The sequence below is a fragment of the Leopardus geoffroyi genome, chromosome C1 (assembly GCF_018350155.1).
Source record: "Leopardus geoffroyi isolate Oge1 chromosome C1, O.geoffroyi_Oge1_pat1.0, whole genome shotgun sequence".
Taxonomy (NCBI): domain Eukaryota; kingdom Metazoa; phylum Chordata; class Mammalia; order Carnivora; family Felidae; genus Leopardus; species Leopardus geoffroyi.
In genome coordinates, this window is record NC_059328.1 from 29,058,103 (window position 1) to 29,085,353 (window position 27,251).

The 27,251-nt window shown below is 56.2% G+C and overlaps 1 protein-coding gene across 7 annotated transcripts; it reads right to left on the reverse strand.

The window, feature by feature from the left end:
* Positions 1-4,557: 4,557 nt before the first annotated feature.
* On the reverse strand, positions 4,558-27,033 carry RSPO1 (R-spondin 1). 7 transcript variants are annotated; one of them, XM_045476775.1, is made up of 6 exons: positions 26,805-27,033; positions 17,388-17,770; positions 8,930-9,121; positions 6,775-6,924; positions 6,057-6,245; positions 4,558-5,343 (listed from the first exon to the last, which is right to left on the reverse strand). In XM_045476775.1, exons 2-6 carry the CDS (start codon positions 17,479-17,481, stop codon positions 5,177-5,179), a joined length of 792 nt encoding a protein of 263 aa, XP_045332731.1. In that variant the 5' UTR covers positions 17,482-17,770; positions 26,805-27,033; the 3' UTR covers positions 4,558-5,176. The 7 variants fall into 7 exon arrangements, with proteins under 7 accessions (XP_045332731.1, XP_045332728.1, XP_045332734.1 ...); XM_045476772.1 differs by lacking the exon at positions 26,805-27,033 and adding an exon at positions 22,060-22,385; XM_045476778.1 differs by lacking the exon at positions 26,805-27,033 and adding an exon at positions 20,056-20,078.
* Positions 27,034-27,251: the final 218 nt, after the last annotated feature.

A 27,251-nucleotide genomic window follows, 5' to 3' on the forward strand; every position in this document is an offset into this window, starting at 1 on the left:
GAACCATATTTCACATACTTTCTCTTTCAAAATGTAGCTCTGTTTCGCAATTTCCTACTTAAGTTCTGGAAGGGCTCTAGGGTAGGACCCAAGCCACCTTCTCTAGCCACAGGCCTGGGTCTCTTATCCTCACCACCAACCTGGCAGGCTCGAGGTGCCGGAGAAACGGGGGCACCAGAGTTTTGTAGCTCTGCCCCCAGCCCCTTCAGTGGCTGCTCACCCGGGGTCTATGCGATGCTGAAGGAGCCTCAAGCAAGCCTCCAGCCAAAACCTGTTTATTCTTCACCCTGTGTCGGTTCTTTCCCTCGGGAGAGCCAGGAGGCACACCACACCAAAGCAGGTGCACCCAGCTCTGGTATGCTCGGCCTCAGCAACCCTGGGGGCATCTCACCTTCAGATCTTCCCTACTCCCCTATAACGAGGCTTTTGTTCTGGCTTTTACCAGCCAGACTGTACTCCAACCCCCCTCACAACGAATCTCTTTAATCCTCCAAAATGGAAGCTGTCCTTGCTGGCTGTTTTCTCCTTCCTTTGACACCTTTCGCTGGGGTTTCCACCTGTCGTCCATTTCAGTCTGGTCTGGACTACAGCTATGGGAAGCCAGAGAACAAGATCAAGCACCTAAATGCCTGGGCCCGGGTCAAGGGCTTGAATCAAGGCCCAGGAAATTGACCCTTTTCCTAAATTCCCTCGCCGCCCTTCGAAACCAAACAAAACCAACCAGAGAGGGGGAAAAACCACTTTAAAAAAATCCAGAAAACAACTCCATCACTCAACATCCCGAAGTGGAAAACAAATCCATTCTCTAGAGACTTGGTCTGAAACATACCCACGCTGGCACTGGGTAAGGTGACAGAGATGTATTAGTCTGGGCAGATCTGCGACCTTGTGGAGGAAAAAACTAACCTTTCCCAAATGACAATGTGGGCGCATAACGGCCACATAAAAATCATGTGCTGTGTTTGCCTGAACGGGGAGGGGGGGGGTGGGGGGTGGGGGGGGTAGGGTTAGGAATCTCAACCACACTCCCTCTTTCCAGTGTGCCTGAAAATCACCAGGTGTGCCTTTTGGTCAATCCTTGTGGTCCACAGCCTCAGGTGGGCTCCATCTAGGGCCATGCACAGGTCGCTGCCCCCTCCCCAACCGTGTGGAACCCACACCCCGCCACCAGCTCAAAACCACATTCTTAGTCTTTAAAGGATAGAGTGAGACAGACAGGGGTAGGTCCAGGCGGGGCTAACTTTTCAAGAAGAGGTCATATCTAGAAGCGCCCGGCATATTGGTATCAGGAGAATTCCCTCCCACCCGTAATTCTGCAGGTGTGGAAACTCAGGCCCCACTGAACCCCGCGTCACGGTCCTTTCCTCATTGGCCTAGAGCTTCAGGAGCAGCCTAAGGAGTGGATGCGGAGAAGCTGAAGGTCTCAGAGTAACACCAAGGTGACACAGGAGTTGCTAAGATTCTGATTTTTTGCTTGGGTGTTTAGAGGAGCGCTGAAGGCAACGCACATGCCCGTGAGTTAACATGCACGTGAATTACTCGGGGCTCTAAGGCAGATTCAGGGTCTCTAGATGTGGGAGGGGCGTGAGATTCCGCGTTTCTAACAAGCTCCGAGGCTGCTGATCCATGGCTACGCTTTGCATATTGGGAACCCAGGGGATCTGGGAGATCAGGACCAATCAGAGCCAGAGGCAGCCAAGACGTGGCGGGGCTGAGGGTTGGTGCCCAGAAGGGAGACAGAAGAACAGAGAGAAACAACGGCGTGCACAACTAGAATCAGGGGCTGAGGTGGGAACAGAGAAAGATAGGGGGCCAAAAAGAGGGAAAGAGGAGGACTGTCAGAGAAACAGGGAGGGGCAGGGGCAGAGGCAGAGAGACGATCCCACAGGGTGTCAGGTGCACGCACCTGAGATTCCCCCACCTTCCAGACCTCTAACCTTCCCTCACCTGCACACACCTCTCCTGGCTGTTGAGCTGGCTCTCCGCCAGGGGTCTCCCGCTACTCGTTTCCCCTTTGCTCTCCTGTGGATTTGACCTCTTTCTCAACTGGACACTTCCCAGTGGGTTTTAAACATGTTCAAGTCTTTCCCACCTTTAAAAAAAAAAAAAAAAAAAGGACTCTCTCCACCCCCATCTCTCCTTCCAGCCCCTGTCCTGCTTCTCCCCTTTTCTGGGCTAAACTTCCTGGAGGAACCGTCTCTACCGATTTCTGCCCCCATGACCCCTCCAAATGGCTCTCGCTGAGGTGACTATTGGCACACGTGTTGTAAGTCCGACGGTTGATTTCCAGTCCTCCTTTACGTGGTCCCTGAGCACTTTAGATCCCCGTGATCTCTCTCCTGCTCGCTGGCTCCCTGGGTCCTTCTCATCTGCTTCTGCTGTGCGTCCTCCGAGATTGATTCCCCACTATCTGATCTTTGTGAGGGCCACACAGCTGAGTCCTGAGCACGCTCCTCCCCCGGCTCTCTTTCTATTCGACCTCTTCCAAACCCACAGCCTCAATTATCTGCTCTACACCAGTTTATGCTCCAGCTCAGACTTGCCCCGGACACGCTAGACCTACATCTGCATTTACACACCATCTACTCGCCATGGTCACCGGGATGTCTCAGAGGCACCTGACATTCACCATGGTCCAAACCCTCTCCTCCCAAACTGGTCTTCCTCATGGGTTCCCCGTCTCACCTGTGAGTGTTCCAGACAGAAATGGGAACTTCGTCCTTGAAGCCTCCTCTCCCTTTCGTCTCTCTTCCACATCCAGTTTATCACCAAACTCTGCCAACTTTATTCTCCAAATGCCTTTTGACTTTATCCACATGTCTCCCTTTCCTCTAGTCCGTGTCTCCAACACCTCTCACCTGGATGACAGCAATAGCCCCCTAGGCAGCTTCCCTCCAATCTGTCTTGTACACGACAGCCTCCAGGATCTTTGCAAATGCAAATCTGGGCATGTTGGCCTGCTGCTTAAAATCCTTTAGCAGCTTCCCCTGGCTCTCAGAATAAAGACCCAACTCTGGGAGATCTTTCTGGAATCCTCTCACCTCATTTACCCTCCAGGCCTTCCAGCTACATTGGCTTTTTTTTTTTTTTAGTCCCTTGAACACCACGCTCCTTTCTGCCACAGGACATTTGCATGTACAGTGCTCCCTATACATAATTCTGCTGTCCAACACAGTAGCATGTAGCTAGTGAGCCCTTGAAACATGGCTGGTACAACTGAAGACCTGAATCGTTCCTGTTATCTAATTTTAATTATTCAATTTAAAATTTAAAACATATTCAATTCAATAGTTGGAAAACCATTAACTACTCCTGAACCAGGAATTCAGTATGCGAATCTACTTTTCAATTTTTCTGAAATCTAAATACAAATCAAGTATTTCCGGTGAGAATTCCGTGTCCAAATTAAGATACGCTGTGCAGTGTAATCATACACAGAGTGGTGAAGACTTAGTTTGAAAAAGAAAATGTAAAAGATGTTGTTAATCATTTTTATGCTGATTACATGTTAAAGAGGTAACATTTTAGCATCTATTTGGTTAAATAAAAGACATCATTAAAATTAACTTCGCCTGTTTCTTTTTACTCGTTAAGCGTGGTCACTAGAAAACTTTTTAATGACATCAGTGGCTCATATGATATTTCTATCGTACAGCACTGGTCTAGAACGCCATTCCTTCTCTGTCTTAACTCCTACTCACCCTTCACAGCTTGACTCAAATACCACCTTCTCTGAAAAGCTTCCCTGAGATAAAGTCTTATTTCGATTCACCTTAATTCACTTTCATAGCTATGTGTACGTGCCAGGGGTTGCCTGGCCTCAACTCCACCCATTTGTGATTACACACTTATCGGAAGGATCCCTTGGTCCATGACTGTCACCCCTACCAACCTCTACTTCTGTGAGGGCAAGGTCCGTGCCTGGCTCCCCCTGGAAACCAAACACTGAGTCTGGGGCCCGGGGCCCACTAGGCTGCCAGTGGACACTTGGGGATGCCACAAGAGGTCATTCTATCCACTGTTCTGTCTTTGGGATCCAAGGGTTTCCAACCATCCCAGAGAACCTGGGCATCCCTGCCCCCTAGGGTGCCACTAATCCCCCCAGGATGCAGATTCTACCTCTCCCAGATGGCAAGTCTTCCTGCACGGCCGACCAGAACCCTTCCCGCGGCCAGGTGGCCAGGACCTTGGTTCCGTCCGCAGAGGTAATCAGAGCAGTACTTCTTAAACTCGAATGTGCACGCCAGGGACCTGGAACCTTGTTACACCGCAGATTCTGGTTCGTCAGGTCTGGGTTGTGACCCGAGACTCCCACTTCTAACGGGCCGCCCGGTGACGACGTTGATGCCGGTCCACAGACCACCACACTCTGAGTAATAAGGATGTAGAGAAGCTGGTTATCACCCTCAGAGTATCCCCAAAGTTTTCTTCCTGCCCTGGACCCTCCGTCCAGAAGGCCATTAGGGGATCTCTTCAAAACTCAGCCCTGTTCCTTCCTGCTCCCGTGTACCCCACCAACCCCTGGACCCTGAAAAGGAACGTGGTGCCTGTGGCTATTGTTGTCATTTGGTTTTGTTTTTAATTTGAAATAAACTTTTAAGCAGTTTTCAGAGTCGGGGCAGCCCTGACACGGATCATGGGTGTGTAACAATACTCTCCAATGATAAAGTCACACAGCTGGAGATGCTGAACAGGCCTTGAGCTTTGGTTCCTGTCTGCCACCCTGGACTGATCCTATCAGCTCCTCCAGAAGGCTCCACTCTGTTTGGGCTTGCACGCGGGGAAACGGTCTCTCTGACATGTCCCTTGGGAGCATCGCAAACCAAGTCTGTGACGCTGGGCCCTCTGCCAGGCAGAGGTGACCCCTCCACCTCCCCACCCTGTTCACACGGTGACATCCGGGAGATAAAAGTGTCATCCGGTGGCCTCGATTGTGTGTGTGTGTGTGCGCGCGCGCACGGATGCACACATGTACGCTGGTTGCATGTTTGGCCATGGACCCTTGTGTGTGTGTGTGTGTGTGTGTGTGTGTGTGTGTGTTTGTGTGTCCGTATACGTATGGAGAGCGTGTGAACGCTGTGCCCCCAGCGCTCCAGTTCAGTAAAGCTTTCATCACACAGAGCAGCGCTGGACTCTTTCTGCACGGGCCTGGAGGCTGAAGAATGTCCCTAGGCCCCTAGGTGAGCCCTGCAGGCGTGACCGGCCCCGCTGTCCCCTGGTGCTGCGGCTGCTGCTGGCCCTTGCGTCTCCGGGAGCCGGCGCCCGCCTCCTTGCTCTCCTTCCTGCCCAGGTTCCTGTTGGCGTTCTCCCGCCGGCCCTGGCCACCTTTCCTCCTCTTCTGCCCTGCAACCCCAACAGCAGGAAGAGTCAACAAAGGATGTCCCACAGCAAGCGAGGTGGCCCTGGGCATGGCCGAGGGCTCTTGGGGGGGTGGTGGTGAGGAAGCGGGGCGGGGGAAGCAGGGGGGCTGGAGTCGCTGCCTTTAGGCAGCTGGGGACCCCTCAAGGCTTCCTCTGACTGGCGGCTACTTCAGAGGACCCTGCAACATGGGCACAGAGACGGGGGTCCGGGAGCCTCTCACCCTCCACCCCTCGACGAACCAGACGCCCTCCTCATCCTCGTGACCTCCTCAGACCTCGGGCCCCAGTGGGCCAAGATGTTCGGTGCAGCTCTCAGGACAAGCAGGACAGCCCCCGACTCCCCTGCCCCCAGGGCCAGCTGCCCCATCATTGCCGCCTACCGCCTGTGTGACCTTGGTCACATCACCGCACCTCTCTGGGTCTTAGCATCCCCTTCTGTGCCCCCATCTGACCTCCGAGGGTCCCTCCGGTGCCAACCTCTGCTGGCTCCTGAGAGATGGGGAAACTGGAGGGATGTGGACACTGAAGGTCCCAGCTCCCACCACACAGAGTCCTGGGGACTGCTCTCTGCCGGGACCTGGCACCCGGAGTTGGGGTTCCCATCTGGCCCTGGGCGACAGGCAGGAGGCGGAAGCGGCCGCACCTCCGTGGCGGTCCCTGACTCCCAGCCCTGGGGAGGCCGAGGCCGCAGCTCACCCTCAGGACAGGGTGTCCTCCGCACTGTGCACCTGCGGGTCTCCTTGGTGTCGGAGCAGGCAGCGTGGTCTCCCCCGGGGGCGTGGAGCACCCTCCGTGTCCGCTCCTCAGAGCCCCTCCGGAAGCCGCACAGCCTCTTCTTCTTGGAGCACGGCCCCCACAGGGACCACTCACTCATTTCACATTGTGCTGGCAGGAAGCGAGGGAAGAGGGAGAGAAAGGGGGAGGGAGGGTCACACCTCCTCCCCCGACCCAGAATTCTCCACGGGAGTCTCCCCCACCTGCTCTGTGCCTGGAGGCATCTTTTTTTTTTTTTTTTTAATTTTTTTAACGTTTTTATTTATTTTTGAGACAGAGACAGAGCATGAACGGGGGAGGGGCAGAGAGAGAGGGAGACACAGAATCGGAAGCAGGCTCCAGGCTCTGAGCCATCAGCCCAGAGCCCGACGCAGGGCTCGAACCCACGGACTGTGAGATCGTGACCTGAGCCGAAGTCGGACGCTTAACCGACTGAGCCACCCAGGCGCCCCGCCTGGAGGCATCTTCAGTGCAGAGGGCAGAGAAACCCCACAGGGTCGTGGGTGTGTGTGTGGGTGTGTGGGGGTAAGCTTTGCTGCACGGCCCCCCCAAGCCCAGGCTTGCCCTGCCCCCCACACCACCCTGCCCGCCCCTCCCCTGGGGTCCCGCACCCTCTGCCCGCAGCTCCCAGCAAACTCACCAGGACTACTGCACTCCATGGTGCTGTTGGCAGCCGCCGAGCCCTCGGGACAGGCTGGATAGCAGCGGCCCTTGTGCAGGTATAAGCTCTCCTTACACTTGGTGCAGAAGTTGTGGCTGAAGCAGGCCTCGCAGTGCTCAATCTTGCACTCTGAGGAGAGGGCCAGATGGGGGCCCTCTGACTCATCTCCCATCCCCAAAGCGCCCCCCTCCCAGGGCAGACCTCCCCCCCCCCCCCACTTCCCCGAGGGCAGGACTCTGGCCTGGAGCTGCCATGACTGTGGGAGGGAAGGCAAGGACGGGGTGGGGAGAGGAGGCCGAAGTGGCCACTCTTTGGGTCTGCCAGGGACAGTCAGCTAACTCCACCCCAAACCCCACACCAGGCCCTGGAACCAAGGTGAGGCCCAAGACAGCTGTTTTCAGAGGAGGAGGGCAGGACACCTTGTGGGATCAGTGGGGACGAGAGAGAAGGGTCCCAGCGTGTCGTGGCACCCTAGAGGGCCACCCGGTCAGAGGGTCAGAGTCGAACGGAGGGATCAACGGTTTCCTCTCTCCGTTGCACCCACGACATCCCATGCTCTGGTTCCCCTCCTGCCCTGCGAAAGGAGTCTGCTTGGAGGGGGGCGGGGAGAGGAGAGATCCCAGGGCAAATTCCTCTCCCCCTGTAAGGCCTGGTTCCAAGAACCACCCCAGCTGGACTCCTGGGTCCCTCCCCATCCCCTCCTGCCAGCTCTCCCTCCTCTGGGGAAGTGGGGGGAGGGGGGGTTACAGGGCTGAAAGTAGGCAGGGCCTTTCACAATCTCTCCCTTCCCAGATCGTGGGCAGGACTAACTTCCTCCCAGTCTCTGGCACCTGAAGCTGGGGCTGCCACTTTCCCAGGAGCTGGCACAGCCAGGAACTCCTACCCCAAATATCCCGAGGACCAAGAGGGCAGCCCCAGGGCCCCACCTCTAGCCTCACAAGCTCCCCACCCCACCCCACCCCACCCCACCCTTCCTCTGTGCCTCCTGGGCTCTTGGCTTTATCTGTTTCTTCCGCTAGCCTCCCTCCTCTCTTGCTGATTCCTGGGTTTGGTCGCAGGTGAAATACAGTAAAGACAACAGCAGGTACCACTTACAGAGCGCCAGACATCTAGGGCTTTCTATATGCCTCTGATGACAACCCTAGGGGGGTAAAAACTACCACTCTCATTTTAAAGATGAGGATTTGAGAGGCTGCAAAATCCCGATGTTGCACAACGAATGAGAAGCAGAGTTGAGATTAGAACCCAGGGCCGATCTCGGGGCCGTCATTTCCCCCTCCAGGCCTCACCGTTGTCATCCAAAAGAAGGAACCCTGTCACTTAGGTCCCACCTCCCTCCAAAGGCTGTTGTGAGGCTCGACTGATAGGAGGTCTGGAAATGCGTTCTAAACTCCGAGGCACTGACCAACTGGGAGGCGCACCGGCATTGGTCACCAGAGTGTGTTCCCTGCCTGTCCCCCAGGGTGCCACCGTGAGCCTGAACAGAGGTGGGCCGGGCCGTGCCTTAGAGCACGCGGAGCTGCAGCTGATAGAGCGTTGCCCAGCCAGAGAGAAGACCTGGGCGGAGGCAGGGGAGGCTTGAATTTCCCCGCAGTCAGGGGAGCCCGGGGCGGGGGTTCAAGCAGAAGTGTCCTGGGAAAGGACATACGTCTCAGAAGCACCTGGCTTTCTGGCTGTGGTGTGGAGGGAGGGTGGGGTTGGAGGACAGATACACAAACTCCTGCAATATTCCAGAGGAGAGGTGCCAGGAGCCTGGGTGAGACCATAGCAGTGAGGATGGAGGGAGAGGGGAGGCGACGGGCACCATGTGGTTATGGGATGGACCGGAGGCGTCACAACGAGAGGCCGAGAGGCCGGCTCTCCAGTCGGTGGTGTGAGTGGCTCAGGACCCTGCGGGAGTGCAGGTGGGTGCACGTCCGGAGGCAGGAGATGTGGTTCTGAGGTGGACCCCCTGAGCCGGAGAGGAGAATGGACCCTCCGAGATGTCTGGCTGGCAGCTGGATTACTTGAATCAGGAGCCTCATCCCTGCCGCCCACCCCTTGGTGTCCCCTCTACTCCTCCTTGCCAGCCACCAACGGTCCGAAGCACCCTCCCCCGGGGGCCAGAGCCTTCTCCAGCCCTCCCCACACTCACTGATGCACTTGTTCATGTCGGGGTTGCGGGCGTCGAAGTAGCCAGGAGGGCAGGAGGGCAAGCACACGCCCACCTGGCGGATGTCGTTCCTCTCCAGCAGGATGAACAGCTTGGGCGAGCACTTGAGGCAGCCGTTGACTTCCGAGCAGAGCTCACAACCTTTGGCACAGGCCTGGCTCCCCTCGGCACTGACTGCAAGGGTGGGACAGGGGGAAGGAGGGGCTGTAGGCGAGGCCACCGTCTTTCCCAGGCCCCCACACGGTCGGGAAGCGAGTAGATTGGGGTTTCTTCCCGCGCAATGACTGTGCTTCTCAGGAGGCACATGCCAGGATGGCACCTCTTTAAGATGGTTTCATAGGGGCGCCTGGGTGGCTCAGTCGGGTAAGCGTCCGCCTTCGGCTCAGGTCATGAGCTCACGGGTCGTGGGTTCGAGCCCCACGTCGGGCTCTGTGCTGACAGCTCAGGGCTTCCGATTCTGTGTCTCCCCCTCTCTCTGCCCCTCCCCCGCTCACGCTCTGTCTCTTTCTCGAAAATGAATAAACATTAAAAAAAAATTTTTTTTAAAGACTGCTTTGTAAACCTCCCCAGCATCACCTCTCAAGGGAACTAGCACAGATGCCCGAAGCAAGAGCCCTCGTCCACCCTAAGTGTCTCTCTAGCTCCAGGCACAACACAGGCTCGCTCTCCGGGCTTGGTCTACCCTTCCGGGAGAAGCTGCTGAAGCCGCTCGCTTCCCAGAACCTACCCCTCCCCTCCCCAGAGGACGCAAGGTTCAGCCTCAGGTACGAAGGCTCAGGTATGGAAGGCGGGTATTTTTTAGCCTTGAGAAAGGTTTAAGGTCAAGAAGGACAATGGGTTAAGCTATCTGAGCAAAGGATCATCTGGTCAGAGACAGGAAAATAACTAGAATAACTATGTCCAGAACAGTGGCCTCAACCAGAGACGATTTTGCTCCCCAGGGGATATGTAGCAACGTCTAGGGACCTGTCACACCGGGGAGGGGCGTTGTTACCGGTATGGAGAGAGGCCAGGGATGCCACGAAACATCCTATAATGCACGGGGTGGCCCCCGCAAGAAATTGTCTGGTTCAAAATGGCACTGATGCTGAGGTTGAGAAACCCTGGCCATCCTTTGAGGCGGTGTGATCTCCAGCCCCCGCACGGGGTCTCAAACCTTCGATGTCATTCCTTTATGGACTTGTTTAACCAACACTCCCCGAGCCCCTCCCAAGTACCCTGTGCAGTGTGAGCGCCGGGGGCCTGGACACGAGGTCGCCTGACCCTCCAAACTGATCTTTCGGTGGTGCCGACAGACCTGCAGACGGGCAAATGCTGACAGCCGCAGGCCTGGCGATAGTGAACCCAAAAAAAAGAGAGGGAAGGAGTCACAAAGGAGGCGCCATTTGGGCGGACTCTTGGAGAATCCGTAGAGATTTGTCCATTAGGAAGTAGAGATCGCGGCCCTCTAGGAACAGGACCACAGAGGTGTAAAACAGCCAGGGGAATTGCAGATAATTTGGGGTGCAGGAGGGGTAGGGAGGGGGATGGCGAAAGAAAAGAGCTTTCGATATCATGCTAAGGAATTTGAACTTGATCCTGCCAGGCAGTGTTTCCCAAAGAGCATTCCTGGGACCATGGTCTCCCCTAGATGTTCATCAAAGGCTGTGGAGAAAAGGCCACTACGTCAGGTAAGACTGAGAACCGCCGGGTCCCAGAGGTCTAAGCAGGATTCTTTACTGTAGGGCGTCTTCAACCCTTTTATTATGCTCCTGTGCAGTGGCTCCCTAAGAGGGGGACAGAGGAAGCTTTGTTTCCCAAACATTTTGGCCACAGAACCCTTGTTTTGCAGAGCTTTTCCTGGGACATTTCTCCGAGCTGATTAGACAGGAGGAAGCTATCGGCAAGGTGCAGGACCCGGGCTGATTTGTACGTTGGAAGGTTCCTCCGGCAGCGTGGGTGGAGACCAGAGACTGAAGGGCCATTTGGAAGGAAGTGGACCAGCTCATCCAGGTGAGGAAGATGAGAATGTCTGAAAGAAAATTCTGCCCAGTTGGAGATGGACAGAAACAGATTTGAGAGAAGCTTAGGGACTATAACCGGTAGGCGGAAGTGACCAACAGGGGGGAGGAGTCTGGGGTGAGCGCTAGGGTAGGTGGCAGAACAGTGTGGCTGGTCAGTAAAGGAGGCTCACTCCATGGGAAGGCAAGCAGGTGGAGAAGGGAACAGGGAGAGAGGTTATGAGCCACTTAGGACCCAGCCTGCAGCGAGGGGCTGGAGACACGGGCTGCAGACGGAGGGCCGGGAGGATCAGAACAGACGGCAGGACCACTGCCACTACACGCAGCATAGTGGACCCCCAGCTCAGGCTTCCGAGTCGCCTAGAGCTGGAGCCAAGTCCCCAGCCTGTGACCCGGGGCGAAACACAGTGTCTAGTGTGCCTCCCTTGCCACCACCGGAGAGGGACGTGAGGATGTCCACTCTGGAGGGCTGCTGGGAGGAGTGATCCCTGAGTTCAGAACAGGAGAATGAGTTGGAGTTAAGGAGGCGAGCAGAAGAATCGAAAAAGACCATGACGAACACAACCATGTAACAACGCCGTAACCACGGCAACGGCTGCTAACTACCAAGCATCCAGAACTGAATCTGTCCTCAGAGGTCATCGAGTGTTCACTCACTTAACTCGCACAATCCATGAGGCAGGTGCTGTTATTATGTTATCCTCATTTTTACGGGGGAGGACCTGGAGAAGGAACGGGACTTGGCTAAGGCTTCGCGGCCCGCACGTGCTCCAGGCAGAGGGAACGAAGTTTAGGAAGGCCAAGGGCAGGACCACGCCGGGTGACGTGGGGACCAGAAGTAGGGGTCGATTGTTGTTGGTTTTTTTTTAAGTATAGAATTTAGTTGCATAGAGTCAGTGTTAATCGACCAGTGCACTTAACAATTAATATTGCTCTTGGTTTAGTTCTTCTAAAAGCAAAAATACTCACATGTTGCATTGGCGTTACGCGGGAGCCCTGGGGACTACTTTTCCACTTTGAGTCTTTATTCGGCTGTGTTACAAATTAATAAGGTACTGCAGATTTTAGGTACTGCTTCTACCCCCAAGACATTACATCCTCTATTATGCAAGATTCTTACTGAATACATTGTTGAAATGAATGTTCCCTCTATTCTTGCCTGGGTTTCTTTTTTGTTGTTGTTTAATTTTTTAATGTTTATTTATTTTTGAGAAAGAGAGAGACAGAGCATGAGCGGGGGAGGGGCAGAGAGCGAGGGAGACACAGAATCCGAAGCAGGCTCCAGGCTCCGAGCTGTCGGCACAGAGCCTGACGCGGGGCTCGAACTTGTGAACCGCGAGACCCTGACCTGAGCCGAAGTCGGAGGCTTAACCGACTGAGCCACCCGGGCACCCCATCTTGCCTGGGTTTCAATAATTGAACTGATCCAGGTGTCCCATTTGCCGGCCACTATAGCTATGTCCCCATGCTCATTCATTCCGTCCTTGTCACTTTTGTTAAGGACAGATTTGCAAAAGGCCCCTCAGAATACTGCGATCCTCCTCGCATTCAACCAACAACAAACCTCTGTGTGCATTTCTCTTCGGATCTCTCAATGACACAGCAAGAGAAAGCGTGGAGCACTCGGGGTCTGAAATCAGCATGGGGGGGGGGGGTGGTGGCGGACCACGGAGGGAGGAGTAAGACAGAAAGCTGGAGAGGGAAGCAGGCCCAGATGAGGAAGGGTCTTAAACCTGTACGCAGGAGTTTGGACACTGCCCTACAGGCAGTGAGGAATTAGTGGGGGCTTTAAAATCGGAGACGTGGTCAGGATCACTGTGCGGTATGGAGAAAGGGTTGCGGGGATGGCAGTCTGGAGGCAGGAAGACTCCTCAGCTCCAAGAGACACAGCTGAACCAAGAAGATGCAAAGGAGCAGACATAGGTAAGATATTCAGGTGGGAGAAGCAACCAGACCAGGTGATGGGCTGGACGTGGGGCCGAGAGGCTGGGAAAGTGCAAGCCGAGGGTGACTCCCAGGTGTTGGGCTTGCGTGACAGGGTGGCTGTTGGCCCTTCACCGAGAGAGGGACCGCAGGAAGAGGAGCAGGTTTGGGTGGGGGAGATGATGCATAGTCGGGTTTTGGATGAGTTGAGGTTGTGGTTCCTGTGGGGCATCCGGGGGAAGGTGTCTATGAGGGAGTCGAGCCCGTAGCTCTGGAGCTCGAGAGAAAAAAACACCTTGGCTGGAGACCTCGATGTGGAGTCCTTGGCACGAAAACAGTCCCGAAGGCATGGGGGCCCATGAGGCAGCGGACAGTGGGCACAGAGGGTGAGAGGAGGAATTAGGAAGTTAAGGGAGGGACAGAAGAAAGAAGGGCGGCTAGGAGGCTGCGAAGGGGCAACCGGACAGGTAGGGACCTAACTCAGTGGGAGCCAAGAGGAGAGCACCCTGGGCAGGACCCTGGCTGCTGAGGTGTCAGATAACGAGGCAGCAGCGGACAGGGGTTGGCGCCCCTGGTGGGGGCGAGGGCAGAGGGCGGTGGTCGAGGAGCAGAGGAAGGAGAGCCATCTCCTTCAAGAAATCAGCTGTGGAGCGGGGAAGAGAACCCGGGGATCTGTCCGTGGAAGCCGTGGGCATCCGTGGTTCCACCGTGGAAGTAGAGGCATTCCCGGGCAGAGGCTGAGCAGCCTGGCCCCACTTGCTTCACAGGCCAGCAGAGGAGGAGGGGCTCAGAGAGAAGCTGGGAAGTTCAACGAGGAAAGGGATGCTGGTCAAGAAGGATAGGAACCCAACGCTGTTCTCGGCTTAGTGAGACAAATGCACGGGCAGCGGGGCAATGGACAGCCATAGGGAGGGGGGCCTGTGTAGGGGAGAGGGGGGTCCAAGGAAGACGGTGGGTGTTGGGGGGCGCGTAATGATTCAAAGGGAAAAACCGAGGCTCGTTCATTCCACAGACGTTTATGGCACACCTAACACGTGCCCAGAAGTGCTAGGAGCTTGGGGACCTGGAGATATAAACAAAGGCCCACCCAGGGATGCGGCAGGCAGGGCTGGCTAGCACCGTGTAAGTGGATGAGTAATGAAAGGCACTCCCTTACCCAGCCGGCTAGGTGAAGAGGGTGTGCCAGACAGGAGGAACGGCCTGTGCAAAGGCTCTGAGGCACCGAACATCCTAGTGCATTCACAGAATGGAACATAGGGCTTTTTCCTATTGGCAGGGAAGGTGACCGCAGAAGGGCATGGCCAGATTCACCATACGAAAGGACCCTTTGCCTACGATGGAGGGAGGCGTACGGGGGAGGCAGCCTTGGAGGGCCGCAGTCTGGCTGAGGAGGTTGGGTGGGCTGGATGAAGTGGAGGGCACTCAGAGTAGGGATGGAGGCTGCTTCCCAACCTCTTCACAAAACCCTCTCCCACGGCTCTGCCTGTCTTCCCCCAAGTCCTCAGTGAAGCCCACTTCCCCAGGCCAGGAAGGCAAGGCTGTGCCCTCCCCCTGCCATTCCCCTGCGGCCTGTGTGGCTCCTTCATCCTTGTGAAAAACCCCTGCAAGTTGATATTCCTAAAACCAAAACACCCCTGCCCAACATCCCTCAATGGCTCCCTATTACCAGCAGAATTGAGACCCATCTGGCCTTATTAATTTCTCCACCTGGCCTGGAAAGCTTCCCTGAACTGATCCTACCCTCCTCATTTCTCAACACTACCCCTCAGCAATCCACAACTATTTTTTTTTTGGGGGGGGGGGGTCTGGTCACATCACACTATTTCACACCTGCGTGTCTTTGCTCAAATCGGTCCTTCTTCCTGGAACATTCTCTGCCACTTCCTGAGCCTGAGTAACTCTTTCAAGCCTCAGAACGAAAGTCGTCTCCTCCGGGAAGTCTTCCCTGATTTCATTTCCCCAGAAAGTCTGGATGGGGTTGGATGGGGGAGTCAGGGTTCAGTGAAGGAATGGGGGCTTCATGGGAGCAGGACTAAGCAAGGGGCCCAGGAATCAGTTAGGAGAAGGGTCTCAGTAAGGGGAAGGAGCCCTCAATGCCAGAAGTAGTGAGAACATGAGAGCAGGGTGAGGGGCACAAAATCCAGGTGGGAAGGCATTCAGGAGAGGGCGAGAAGACAAGAGGCGGAGTGAGTGAAGACGGGGTTCAGGGAGGGGATGCGTCCTCAGCGAACAGGAGAGGAGGAAGTCGATCTGCCAGGGTTCGTAACTCACAACTGAAGAGCACTTTGCTCAGTTTCTCCCCCTCCAGGCAGGGAGACCATCACACATGCGACCAGCCATTTCTGGACTCAAAACTGGTGTGTGCCTCCAGATCAGAGCCGCATGGGGTGGCTTCTAACAGCCCTACTGACACGCAGTTACAGATGATGGCAGAGTCGACTGACCAGAGGCTCACAGCACAGCCAGCCAGCCTCCTCTGCCGTCCAGTGGTTAGGAGGCCAGGGTAGCCACACACCACATCTTGGGCCTCTTTCTTCCCTCCCCTCAACCCTGAAAACCCGAGCGCAAGATGGCCCACACGTTGTTTATATAACAGTGACGTGCATCCCAAAGTCTATACAGAGCTTGGTGTTTTACAAAGAGCTCACGACACATAAATACACGTGAATAAAATCTCACGTAGACTAGGGGCGCCTGGGTGGCTCAGTCAGTTGAGCGTCTGACCTTGGCTCAGGTCGCGATCTCACAGTTTGTGAGTTCGAGCCCCGCGGCAGGCTGTGTGCTGACAGCTCAGAGCCTGGAACCTGCTTCGGATTCCGTGTCTCGTGTCTCCGTCTCTCTCTGCCCTGCCCCCACTCACGCTTTCTCTCTCTCTCAAAAATAAATAAACATTAAAAAAAAAAAAAGTAGACCCATCCAAATTGCTGCATTTGATGGCCCTTTGCAGGGACCGAGCCCTTTCTGCAGGCTCAGGCCAGTGCTGTTTATTCACTTATTTTTTTTCTGTACAAAAGTCTTGAACCCAGCTCTTCGACCCCTGGCTTAGGGAGGTGGGGGATGCGTGGCTCTGCTTGTGAGCGGGAAGCGTGACCGCCAGTGTGCGTCGCAGGAGCACGAGTCGTCCCTCCCTCCCGTTTGCTCTCTCTCTCTCTCTCTCCCATCTTGGAAACAGAGGAGACTGGTTATGAACCGCTAAACCGCATCTGGCCCATGGAGTCCAAAACGCTGGCCGCAACAGAGAGGAAGGGAGGAAAATCAAGGCCTCGCTGCTGATTAAACCTAACCGTCTCTAATTGTTTGTTAAGCTGGGGATTTTCAGCTTCACCAATTCTCTGAGCTTCTCTCCCTGGGCTGGGTTCTGGCCTTGGCCGCTCCCGCGGAGGCCCGACAAAACTCCACTGCCTTTCCACCTTTACTCGTGGGCCTCCGTCTGGTTGTGCCACACTTCTGTGGAGCCTCCGGCCTGGGGGCGTGGCATCTTTTATGGGGGACAGGCCCTGGGGTCTGTAACATCGGCCTCCTCCTTCTCCCTGGCACGGTCCCATACACACAGTGGCCACTCCCACTACATACTGGGCAGGTATGGGTCCCCCATTGCTGGAGCCAGGCTGAGGCCCGGGGGCTCTCGGGGCTGCCCAGTCAGTCGCGATTTCCATCAAGCTCTGTTTTTAGGAAGACTGGGCTCACGGGAGCTAATTACGTTCCAATACCGACCCTGTGTCTTTAGGCCTATTATCTCCTCCCGTGTCCTAGCCTCGGTTTCCCCATCTGTACAATAATAGAATTTAGTTCGGTTTAGTTTTTAAACTGGGAGGACCCTTCTTTCCAGTGACATCTTACGTGGAATCTTACCGAAAGCAGGGAAGAGTGAGGCACTCTGGTTGGGTGGGCAGTGGGGCCAGACGCCTTCCCACTGCCTCCCTTTCAGCCCCCCGTGCGGCTCCCTGAATCCCACCGGGCAGAGTTAAAAACCACGGGAGTGGATAGTCTCACGAGCCTCCGTGCTCCACTGTCTCTGCCCGGTGATCTGGGCAGGGAAAGCCGTTGCCCAAGCTGAGCAGAGTTCCTGGCCCCAAGGGGTTGAGGGCTGCACTCCAGCCAAGACTCAAAGAAAAGAGCCCTGAACTCCTGTCGGTGAGGAGAGGACCATGAACCCCAGGCCACAGCGGTAGGGGACACATCTCCATGGATACCACACAAAGCTGGTGTTATGTCAAAGGGGCATAATCCACAAACTGGATCCTCACAAGAGAGAGGTTAATCTAGAAAGCAGAGTCTACAAAGGGGAAAACAGACAACGTGGGTAATCTGCAGAGTGGGTAATCTCCCCCAAATCAATCCACAAGCTGGATAATCCACAAGCAGGATAATCTACCGAGGAAAGTACGAAGTGGTGATAGACAAGTAGAATCTGCAACGGTCATCAGAGAAGGAAACCACCGATGGCCCTCTAGTCCCCAGGCGGCCCCCGCCCGCTCCCAAGGCCAGCGGTGGTCCGGCCTCGCTCCATTACTCACTCCGCCTCTGCCTCTTCCCCTTGATCCCCCGGCTGCCGGCAGCGAGATGCATCCAGCTCAGAAACAGGGCCACCACACACAGCCCAAGCCGCATAGTCACTCGCCAACTCCAGGCCCCTGGTAGGAGGGGTGGTCTCTGGGGAGGGGGGGCGGACAGTGCAGGGCTCTTGCTAACGCCTGCGGGGTTGGGTCAGCAGCAGGAGGCCCAGGCCTGGGCCGTATCCCAAATCCACCATAATCTCAGCTGGGGACAGAGAGGGTGTGGGGAGGCAGCTTCTTCATCAGCCCATAGGGAGGTCCAGAGAGCGTTCCTCAAAGGCACCTTGGGGTGTCACGTGGGAGAACTCTTTGTCACTTCGGCAGGGACGCCTCCAAAAACCAACCTGGTAGGGGAGGAGAAAGAAAGGTTAATTCTGGGGAACCACGCGGTCCCCCCCAGTTTATACCTCCTACCCTCCCCTGTGGCTCTCCTCCTTAGCCAGGAGACTGGGAGAACTCAGAATGGTTGAATGTTACAAGCTACCCACCTGGCACCCCTGTAGAAGGAATCTGCCCCTTCTCCCAGGAAGTTTGCAGAGTCCCCTAACCTGGGACTGGAGCCGGCTACCCAAGCAGCTGGGATATGGTAGACACTCAGATCAAATCTGTGGATCACTGGGAACTAGCTGGCCCCACCCCTGCCCAATGTTGGCCGGGCTCTAACTGGAAGTCCTTCTTTAGGTCTATCCTACAGACGTCATGCTGCAGCAATCGCCTCTCTCTAGAAGAGGAGCTCTCTCTGCCCTTCTGGAAGGGACCCCTCAGCCCTCTCTTCCCAGTGCTGAGTCACCCCTGTGCCTTTCACCTGTGGGGCTAGAGCAGTGGCCCCCGACAAGCTGGCAGACTCTGCGTGGCCCTCTGGGCTTGGCGGGAGAAAAGGAAGTAAGGCTTCCCCCGGCCACAGAAACTCTGACACAGCAGGCCCTGCGGGCCTGGCCTTTGTGAGAGGATAAAAGAGGCAGCGATGCCCGCCCTGGCCAGAGACACAGAGAATGGGGATAATCCCCCAGCCCAGCGAGAGCCAGGTCTCTGGACCCGCTGGCCGGGTGATGGGGGCAGGGGGAGCTGGTCCCTCCCCAGTGAAATGTGTCTGGAGCCCGACCGACCGACCGGGGAGTCCGAGGCCGAAAACCCCGCTTCACGCTCAGGATCGCGCGCTCCCACACATTCTCCCAGCAGAGAGGTCTGCCCGAGCACTGCCCTGAACACTTTGGTGCGGACCCACCCACGCTCACCCAGGGATAGAAGGAAACAGCGAGCCTTCAGGAAGCTTTGGAGATGCCAGGGAAGCACTGCCCTCCCGTCTGCTGGTTAGATGCCTCTGAACGAGTCACTGAGCCTCCCTGACCCTCAGTTTCCTCATCTATAGAATGGGGACAAAGATGCCTATTTCACAGGCTTGCTCTGAGAGTTGGCTGAGTTTTTGGCTTACGAATGAGAAATCTGAAATGCTAGAGTGGCAGCGCCCCGCCCACCCCATCCCAGTCCCTTTCCCCTTCGCCTCTCAGGGAGGCCCCAGTGAGCCCACCTGCATGGGAGATAAATCATTATCCCACGAGGGAGTTCAGCACCTCCCTCCTCGGCCTCTCCCGCCCGGCTTTGAAGGCCAGTCACACTCAAGTGGTTAAGCTGCCCGGAGAAGTGTTTACACGAGGCTGACGGGTCCCACCTGGCGCTGCAGCCGCAGCCAGGGGAGACGCCCCCAGCCACCCCCAAATGCCAGCCCCTACATGCCCCTCCAGTACTCCCTGCGTGAACTGCCAGAGCCTCCCATGCTCCCCAGCCCCCACCACACACTTCCATCGCCTACAAATCACCGTCATCCGGCTGAGCTTATCGAACTGGGGTCTTCAGCCAGAGGTTGGCCCGTAGAACATACGATGGTTAAGGGCGGAAGTCAGATCACCGTATTGGCCACGCTATGTGTTAGCGGTTACCGCAGGTGGAACTGGGCGGTCGCCTCAGTGTCCTTATCTGCAAGAGGGGGGTTGTTTTTCAGGGCTTAAACGAGTTAATGCACGCCGCTGCTCAGAACGGCTCGCTCAGAGCGGTTGTATTTTCTGTGACCAAGAAGACACAATTTTGTGTCGACACGCCACTGGTCATCTAAAGAGGGAGACGGGCGTTTCATTTTGTTTTGGTATCATCTGGATCCCAACCACGATGCTGAGCACTGTTACGCAATCTCCATTTTTGGATCTTTATGGTCAGTTGCCTTGGCCCCAACGCGATCACTCAGCATGGCAGGGTTAACTTTTAATTGAGGCATGTGCGGAAGTGAGGTCCTGGGACCCCTGGCAGATACATGCTCGGGGGCCGTGAGTCCTTACACCGGACAAACACTGCAGGAGACGGCCATGCAGATCAACTGGTGTTAAATCCTGGGTCTCACTCTGCGATCAGTATCGATGGGGTCCTACGAGCAGGAAAGGTCTCCTATGCATCTCCTGTGTCTGCCTGGCTCGGTGCCTGGCACATCGGGCTTGGTGCTCGGCAAAGGTCAGCTCCCTTCCTTGCCCTGCCTCTACTTTCCTTCTATTCCCTTCAATCCTCCCCGCCCCCCACCCCCACCCACTCTGGCTTAGCTTTCAGCCTGGCTCTTGCCATGCTCACCCTGGCCCTCTCCCACCTGAATCACTATGGAACCACGATCTCAGCTGGAAAACGGGCAGGACGATCCACATCGGAATTTCACTGGAGCAAATGACACTGGCCTCCCTCACCTATCACTGGATGGGAAAAAGTTCAAGCACTTTCAGTTGATTGATTGTCGATGGGCAGAAATAATGGTTTCATACGGTCAGACCTTCTGATGTTTTTAAAAAGAGAAGCTGAAAATTCAGAATCGTATGTGAAATGCAATTTTTAAAGCTGGACAGGTCTCAGACTGAAAACACGGTAGAACCCAGCCCCAGAAGATCACAGGTGGGTGCATCCAGCTAGCTCCAGCCAGCCCCTGCCCGTCCTACCCCCCGACCCTCAAGGGCAGTGGACACACACAGACTACCCTGGATGGGCAGAGCCAGCGATGGGAACTGCTGGCAGTAATCAAGGTCTCAGGCACCCGGGGGGGTGTGTGTGGGGGGGGGAAGGAAGGGCATTTTGCCTCTGCCAGGGTCAGGGTGAAAGGCTCACATTCATCAGGTACCCGCACCACCTGCCATGCGCTAGGCCCTCATTCACTGAGCACAACTCTAGGAAGGAAGTAGAATGACTCCCATTTTTTTTCTGGTCCAGACAGGTTAAGGGTCTCAGGGCTACCAACCTTAGGACTGGGTGTCTGGAGGGCGAGACAAGGGACAGGGGAGCTGACCCCGGAGGTGGGGAAGGAACTGGCTGCAGAGGCAGAGCTGGGGCGGGAGACCCAGGAGAGAGGCGGTGCCCTCCCTGTTAGGTGGTCTCGCCAGAGAAGGGCACAGGCTGCGGAGGGGAACACAGCCGGGGGTGGAGCTGAGGGCGGGGACTCGGTGCCCCCATAAGGTTGGAGTCACTTTCACCTTCTTGCCTGTAACACTATCAGGATAAATTGGTACTCCGTCCGGGGCCGGATACAGACCCAAAAATGTAAACCATCCCGATAATTTCTCATTAACCCTCCCCGGGACCGGCTACGGGTGGAGAGTTTCGCGGCTGGCGGGCGGGGGCAGAAGCATTGCTGGGCGGGGGGCGGGACCAAGTACGCGCCTGCCCGACCTGTCGGGATTAGCGTGTCGGCCGGAGCCAAGCCAGGTGCTGGGGCCGCCCCCCACCCCCCAACACCGAGGGCATTGGGGAAAGGCTCCTTCACGTCCCTCCATCTGCGCCCCACGCGCGCAAATTCTTCTTCCCTCCCCACTATCCGGGAGAGGCCCAACAGGTGCAGGGGGAGGGGAGGCGGACCTCTGGCTGTCCCCCCAAATCCGAGAGGACTCTCCAAGTCCAAGGGGCCAGTTTCACAAGAAAAGCCCTGCCCCCAAGCGCCCGCACCCAGAATCCGTCGTTGCCCTCCTTTGAACCCCGGGCGAACACAGCCCCCACCTCTCCCCGACCAAGCAGCACCCCCCGTCCCTCAGCGCCCGACCCGCGTGGGTCAGGGAGTCGCGCCACCTCGCAGGGCACTGGGGGAGGCCGTGCTAGCTGCCTGCCACGTCGGACCCGGACCCGGGCTGCGGGACTGGGGTGGGGGGAACCGGGGCCATGGGATTCAGGGGGATCCGAGGCGATGACACCAGGGGATCGAGAACTTCTGGCTTGGGGAGGAGGGGTGAATAGGGCGGATGGGTTTGGGGAATCCAGAACGATCAGCTTCGGTCAGTTTCAGAGTCAGAGTCAGATGGGACGAGATTCAGAGTGAAGACGGTCACCGGGGGCTGCGGGGTTGAGGGGAACCCCGGGCAGCAACCGGGAGGGGGCTGCGCGTTGGCTTGAGGGATGACGGAGGTGGCGGGACAAGCCGGAGAGGCTCCGGGAGGTGCCCTCTCCCGCCCTCCGACCCGACAGCAGTCAGAAGTCCCCTTCCCTTCGCTGTCGCCCCTCGCCCCCACCCCCCCCCGCACTCAGCTCGGCGGAGCCCCGACGGCACGGCCCGCGGCGCCCCGGGTCCCGGGAAAGGGGGCGCCAGGGAGAAGGACGGGGCAGCTCCGGGGGCACTCACCTCCGCGCTGCCAGCCGCGGCGGGGGCAGGCCCGGGAGGGGCGAGGGCGCGGCCGGCTCACCCGCCCGCCCGCCGCAGGACTGTCCTGGGCGCCCGGCTCGCCCGCGCTCCGCCCGCGCGTTCCCAAGTTGCTCAATCTGCGGGCGGCTCACGCCCTCCGGGGCCAGCGCCCCACCCGGCGCATCGGTCCTTTGGGGCGGCTCGGTCCGGCCCTCGCTCTCCGCAAAGCCCCACTCTGGCGGTCCGCTCCCCGCTCTCTGCCCGGCGCTGGTGCTCTCCGTCGCGCCTCCGCTCGGCCGGAGCTCCCAGCCCGGAGAGGGGCCAGTCCTCCGCTCGCACGAGGGAGGGAATCCCCCCCCCCCTTTGCAGTCCCACCCCCCGAGCCGGCCCCCCTTGCCGGGATCCGCAGCAAAAAACGGACTGGAGTGCCAGGCCCGGGAGTCCGTAGCCCCCTCCCGCAAGCGCTTGCCCGCAGCTGGGGCGCTGCGCGTGGAGCGCGGGGCTGGCCGCGACACATGTCCTCTGGGGCCTGGCGCAGACCCTCTGCCCTTGCCTCCTTCCCTCCCCACGCCCCGCACCCTGGGGATTCCACGCAGCCGCAGCACCCGCCGCAGCTCCAGGCATCGTGGGGGTCAGAACTGGGTCTGAGAGCCTCTCGAAACCTCAGTTTCCCTATCAGGAATCTAGAAAGTGACAAGGAACAGGCTCGACAGGGCCCGTGGTCCTGGCCACGCCCTCCTCCTCTCAGGGTAGAGTCTTCAGAGCATCTTCCCAGTTCAGAGGAAATGTGAGGCTGTGAGATTCTGGTAAATCCGGGCGAGGACGCCTCCACACGGACATGCTGCCGAAGAGTGAGGGGGAATTCTGAAATAAAACCCAGAGTCAACCCCCTGCTCCATCACTTACCAGCTGTGTGGCCCTACCTAAGTGACTTAACCTCTCTGAGCCTCATCTGTTTTGAGGGTTCAGTGAAACGAAAGCTACAACAGCCTGGTAAGTGGCGGGGGAGCTGTGAATGCCTGTGGAGTGTCTTGAAGGGCTGCGGACACCCGCAGGGACCCACATGATGTTGAAGTCAAGCCTGATGAAGGGAGGGAGGGAGACTCACGTCTTGGGGCGGCAAACAGCTGTTCTCCAGCTTCATTTCAGACTGGTTAAAGGAAAATGGGCTAAAACTGTAGTTAGCAGGAGTTAAGTTAGAGCAGAAAAGCTATACGGATGGCGGGGGGGGGGGGGGGTTGGGGACACGGATAGGGGTGGTGAGTAATCAAGACAGGCTGTGGGATCTCCTCAGGACGGGAGGCGGGAGCCCTAACTATTGAGACAAGGGTGCAGGGTCTTTTACAGTGACAGGGGAATAGATGGAATGACCCCTGGAGTGTCCTGGTGGCCAGGGAACAGGGATGGTGAATGGCCAAAGAATGTGGAGCAGTTGGGTCCCAAATGCCCAGTGGCTGGGCTCATTCAGCCACAGCCTTGCCAAGTTTGCAAGAGGCAAACAGCCATTTCCAAGTTCCTCCTGCCCCCACCCCCGGCTCCCTCTCAAAGCCGCTCCCCTGTCCACTCTGCCCTGAGCTTTCCCTATGTCTCACCGGCCCTTGGCTCTGTTCCGTGCCTAATCAAACAGCCCCAAATGCCGAAAACGCAGTGTTTATTTTATTTTATTTTTTTACACACTTGCATAACTCCCTGACAAGCCACGCCAGGCGTTGGGCTTTTTGTTTGGTTTTATTTTGTTGCATTTAGGGGAAAAAAGAGAGAGAAGAGAAGGAATCACACAAACCATCCAGCCCTAGAAGATGTCTTAGGCCAGGCCGTGGGCTCGGGTTTCCTGCCTGAGGAAAAGTCTGTGGGAGTTGGGGGGCCTCACTACTAGGCTCAGGAATGAGTGAGAAAGGGAAGAAAACCACCTGGGTCAGGGAAGATAATGAATTAGAACCATGTGACAAAAATAAAGAGCATTTCTTGTGCATCTAATATATGCCAAGCCCTGTGCTTTGCATATATATTCTGTTGCCTAATTTTGCAGCCATTTGCCTTTCCTTTTTTTTTCTTTTTGTCTTACAAACGTGAGTTCTGAGCCTCAGAAACATCAAGTAATTTGCCCAGAGACATATGGCCTGTAGGTGGCCGACCGGGTTGCCATTACGCTAAATGACTTGTAATTTTCCCCGAGGGAGCCAGGTTGTCCTGAATTTGCATGTGTTGTCCATTTTCCAAGAAATGCTTTTTTTCTCTCTGACCCTTTCTCTTGTTGTCTTTCAAAATGCCCTCATGAAGTTTTACCCAGCCACCTTGCACGTCAGGCTCTGGACCTTGTGTAGACCTATACATCACTCATCACTGGCCTGTGATTGTCTCTCCCACTGCACTGTGAGCCTCTTAGGGGCAAAACCTGTGTCTGATTAATCCTGAGGACCCCAGCACCATGAACATACCTAACCGATGTTTGGTGAACTGAACCTCCGGACGGCTAGGATTGCGCCTTTTGCAGATCCTGCCAGCTGATTCAGATGACATCTCAGGTCATTATCATTCCTTACCCAAACCAAGATCACCCTTCTCACTAGAAGACCAAAGGTCAGTGGATCCAGGCCTGGGCTGTAGCTCCTAGAGATCAGCAAAGTTCCTTATAGTTTACGTCATCCTTTACCAGGTGAGAACTGTTCTCCCAGCTGGGTTGTCACCTTACTAGTATACCTTCAGCTACAAGTAACAGAAGACCAGCTCAAAAAAGCTTAGACAGCAGGGTGGTTTATTATCTCATCTATCAAGAAGGGCAGAGGTAGGAATGATCCAGCAGCTCAGCAACCACATCGAGAATCAGATTCTTCCCTATATTCTCATTCTATCATCCTCAGCACCACAGCTACTGCCCTCCTGATCACAAGATGGCTGCAAGAGCTCCAGGCACCACATCTTTCCCCACTAAGTCCAGCAACAAGTCCAGCAGTCTGTTTTTAAAGAGTTAACTGGCATTTTAAAATGCTTAAAATGGTATATTCTGTTACATATATTGACCACAATTTTCTTTAATTAAGTTAACCGGATCACATGTCCACCAGTTAACCAATTGCAGACAAGAAGGATGATGCTATCAGCTTAGACCAATCAGGAGTATGTGGGGAAGAGTGTTCATGGACAAAAGCAGAACTCTGTTGCACTGAAGAAGGGACAATGGGCTTCTGGGCAGGCAACCAACAGTGACCGTGGCCATCCCTGTTACACACACACACAAAACTGACTTTGTTAATATCAATTTATCACAGACTCCCCCACAAACCTTAGTCTCCCCGGCCCTGTTAATCTCCGAGATCTTGTTATTCTCTCTTTCATGGGGGCAATATAGGATAATGGTTGATCGCGTTAGCGATTAGCTCAGTTAGCCCTGAGTTCAAAGCCCATTTCTACCACCAACTAGCTCACCGTCCTTGGCGCAAGTCACTTCGCCTCCCTGAGGCTCAGTCCCCTCATCTGTAAAATGGGTATAAGGACAGTATCTACGCTACCCTTCTCATGGGGCTAATATAAAGTGATGGATTTATTTTATTTTAGTTTTAACATTTATTCATTTTTGAGAGACAGAGTGTGAGCGGGGAGAGGGGCAGAGAGAGAGGGAGACACAGAGCTCGAAGGAGGCTCCAGGCTCTGAGCTATCAGCACAGAGCCCGTCGTGGGGCTCGAACTCCCGAATCCCGAGATCATGACCTGAGCTGAAGTCAGATGCTTGACCGACTGAGCCACCCAGGCGCCCCAAAAGTGATGGATTTAAAGAGCTTAGCACAGTGCTAGGAATTATAGCAAGTACTTAGTACGCGCTGGCTCTTGTAATTAGCTATGAGTTTGTCCTCTAGTGCATTAAATATTAACTGAGTGTGATTGTATCCCAGGCACCAGGCTGGTGATGGAGGGTGGAGACACGAACGTCACACTGTCTGTCTTCCCGAGGGGCTCCGGGTCTAGTGGGACAGACCGATTTATAAGACAAGGGAGACTGGGAAAAGTGACAGCACAAAATAAGGGGTGATCACCACTCCTGGAGGGAGTCAGAGAAGCTTCTCCAGAGAAGCTTGAAAAACTTGTTGGCATTTTCTAGGCACATGAGATGGAAAAGGTGTTCCGGGCAGAGGGCGCGGTGCGTGTGGGGGTCCAGAGGCCTGATGCACGGTGGCACCCTCGGAGACCTCAGGAGTTCTGCCGTGTGGAGATTTAGGAGGAGAGTGAGGTGGGGGGAGGGCGGTAGGCGATAATTTTCCAAGGGGGGCTTGGGTACCAGGCTAAAGAGCAGGGACTTTACTTTGAGAGCAGTGGGCCACCCCCAGCGTTGACGAGGTGGGTGAGAGGCAGGTTGGGGGAGACATGGCAGGGGGTGAGGAGCCCCCGCGAGAGAGGATAAGGGGATCATCCCAAAGAGCACAGCTCTGTTTTTCCCCTTCCCCCCTCCACATCCCTTCCAGAGGGCCGGCTGTGTCCGGGACACCAGAAACACAGCCTCCCAGGTTCTCCATCTTGTCGTAACGGAGACGGGGTTCCCCTAACGCACACCTGGGACACGCAGCTCTCACCCTGAGGGGTCCGGAAAACCATTGGCTCTCCCTCACGAGGAGTGAGGAGCCAGCCTGTGCCAGCGGCCTCCTCTCCCCCCTGACCCTCCCTTCATGGCCCTCCCTCCACCATCCTTCGAATGCCCCCAATCCTTTCGATTCCTGCTGCTCTCCCTCCCCACCCCTCCTCACCCACGTTACCTGCCACAGGCCCCGTGGTGCTCACACAGGACTTTGACAACGGTCTCAAGGTCCTCTTCTCCACAGCAGCCTCAAGCATCACCCTGGGGACCTTCTCCACGCCAGCGCCACTGTCATCTCCTGGACCTCCCAGACGGTGCTGATATTCTCGTCCACTTCACTGCAGGCTCCTGCTCACGTGGCCGTGCCCTCTTGGCCCCCAAACTGTTCCATCACTGACATCACAGGCTCTAAGACCCACCTCCCAGAGCCCCCAGGCCCCCCACCATAACCTCCTTCTGCTCCAGACCCCTTGCTCCCTTCCTCCTAACTCAGGTTCTTGACATATTGACGACTCAGTGATGATTTCGGTGCTGGCCTTCCCCGGGCAAACCCTCTGCCTCTTCCTGCTGAGCTCCGCAGGACAGTCCCCCAGCTACCTGGGACGGGGGCTGCTGCAAATCCACA

Bases quoted from the DNA above. Each gene is read 5' to 3' on its own strand.
- RSPO1 (XM_045476775.1), bottom strand. From the start codon at position 17,481: ATGCGGCTTGGGCTGTGTGTGGTGGCCCTGTTTCTGAGCTGGATGCAT. The intron at 9,122-17,387 runs GTGAGTAATGGA...CCACCCTTGCAG, and splicing joins GGGGAAGAGGCAGAGGCGGA to TCAGTGCCGAGGGGAGCCAG. The intron at 6,246-6,774 runs GTGAGTTTGCTG...GCTTCCTGCCAG, and splicing joins CATGGAGTGCAGTAGTCCTG to CACAATGTGAAATGAGTGAG.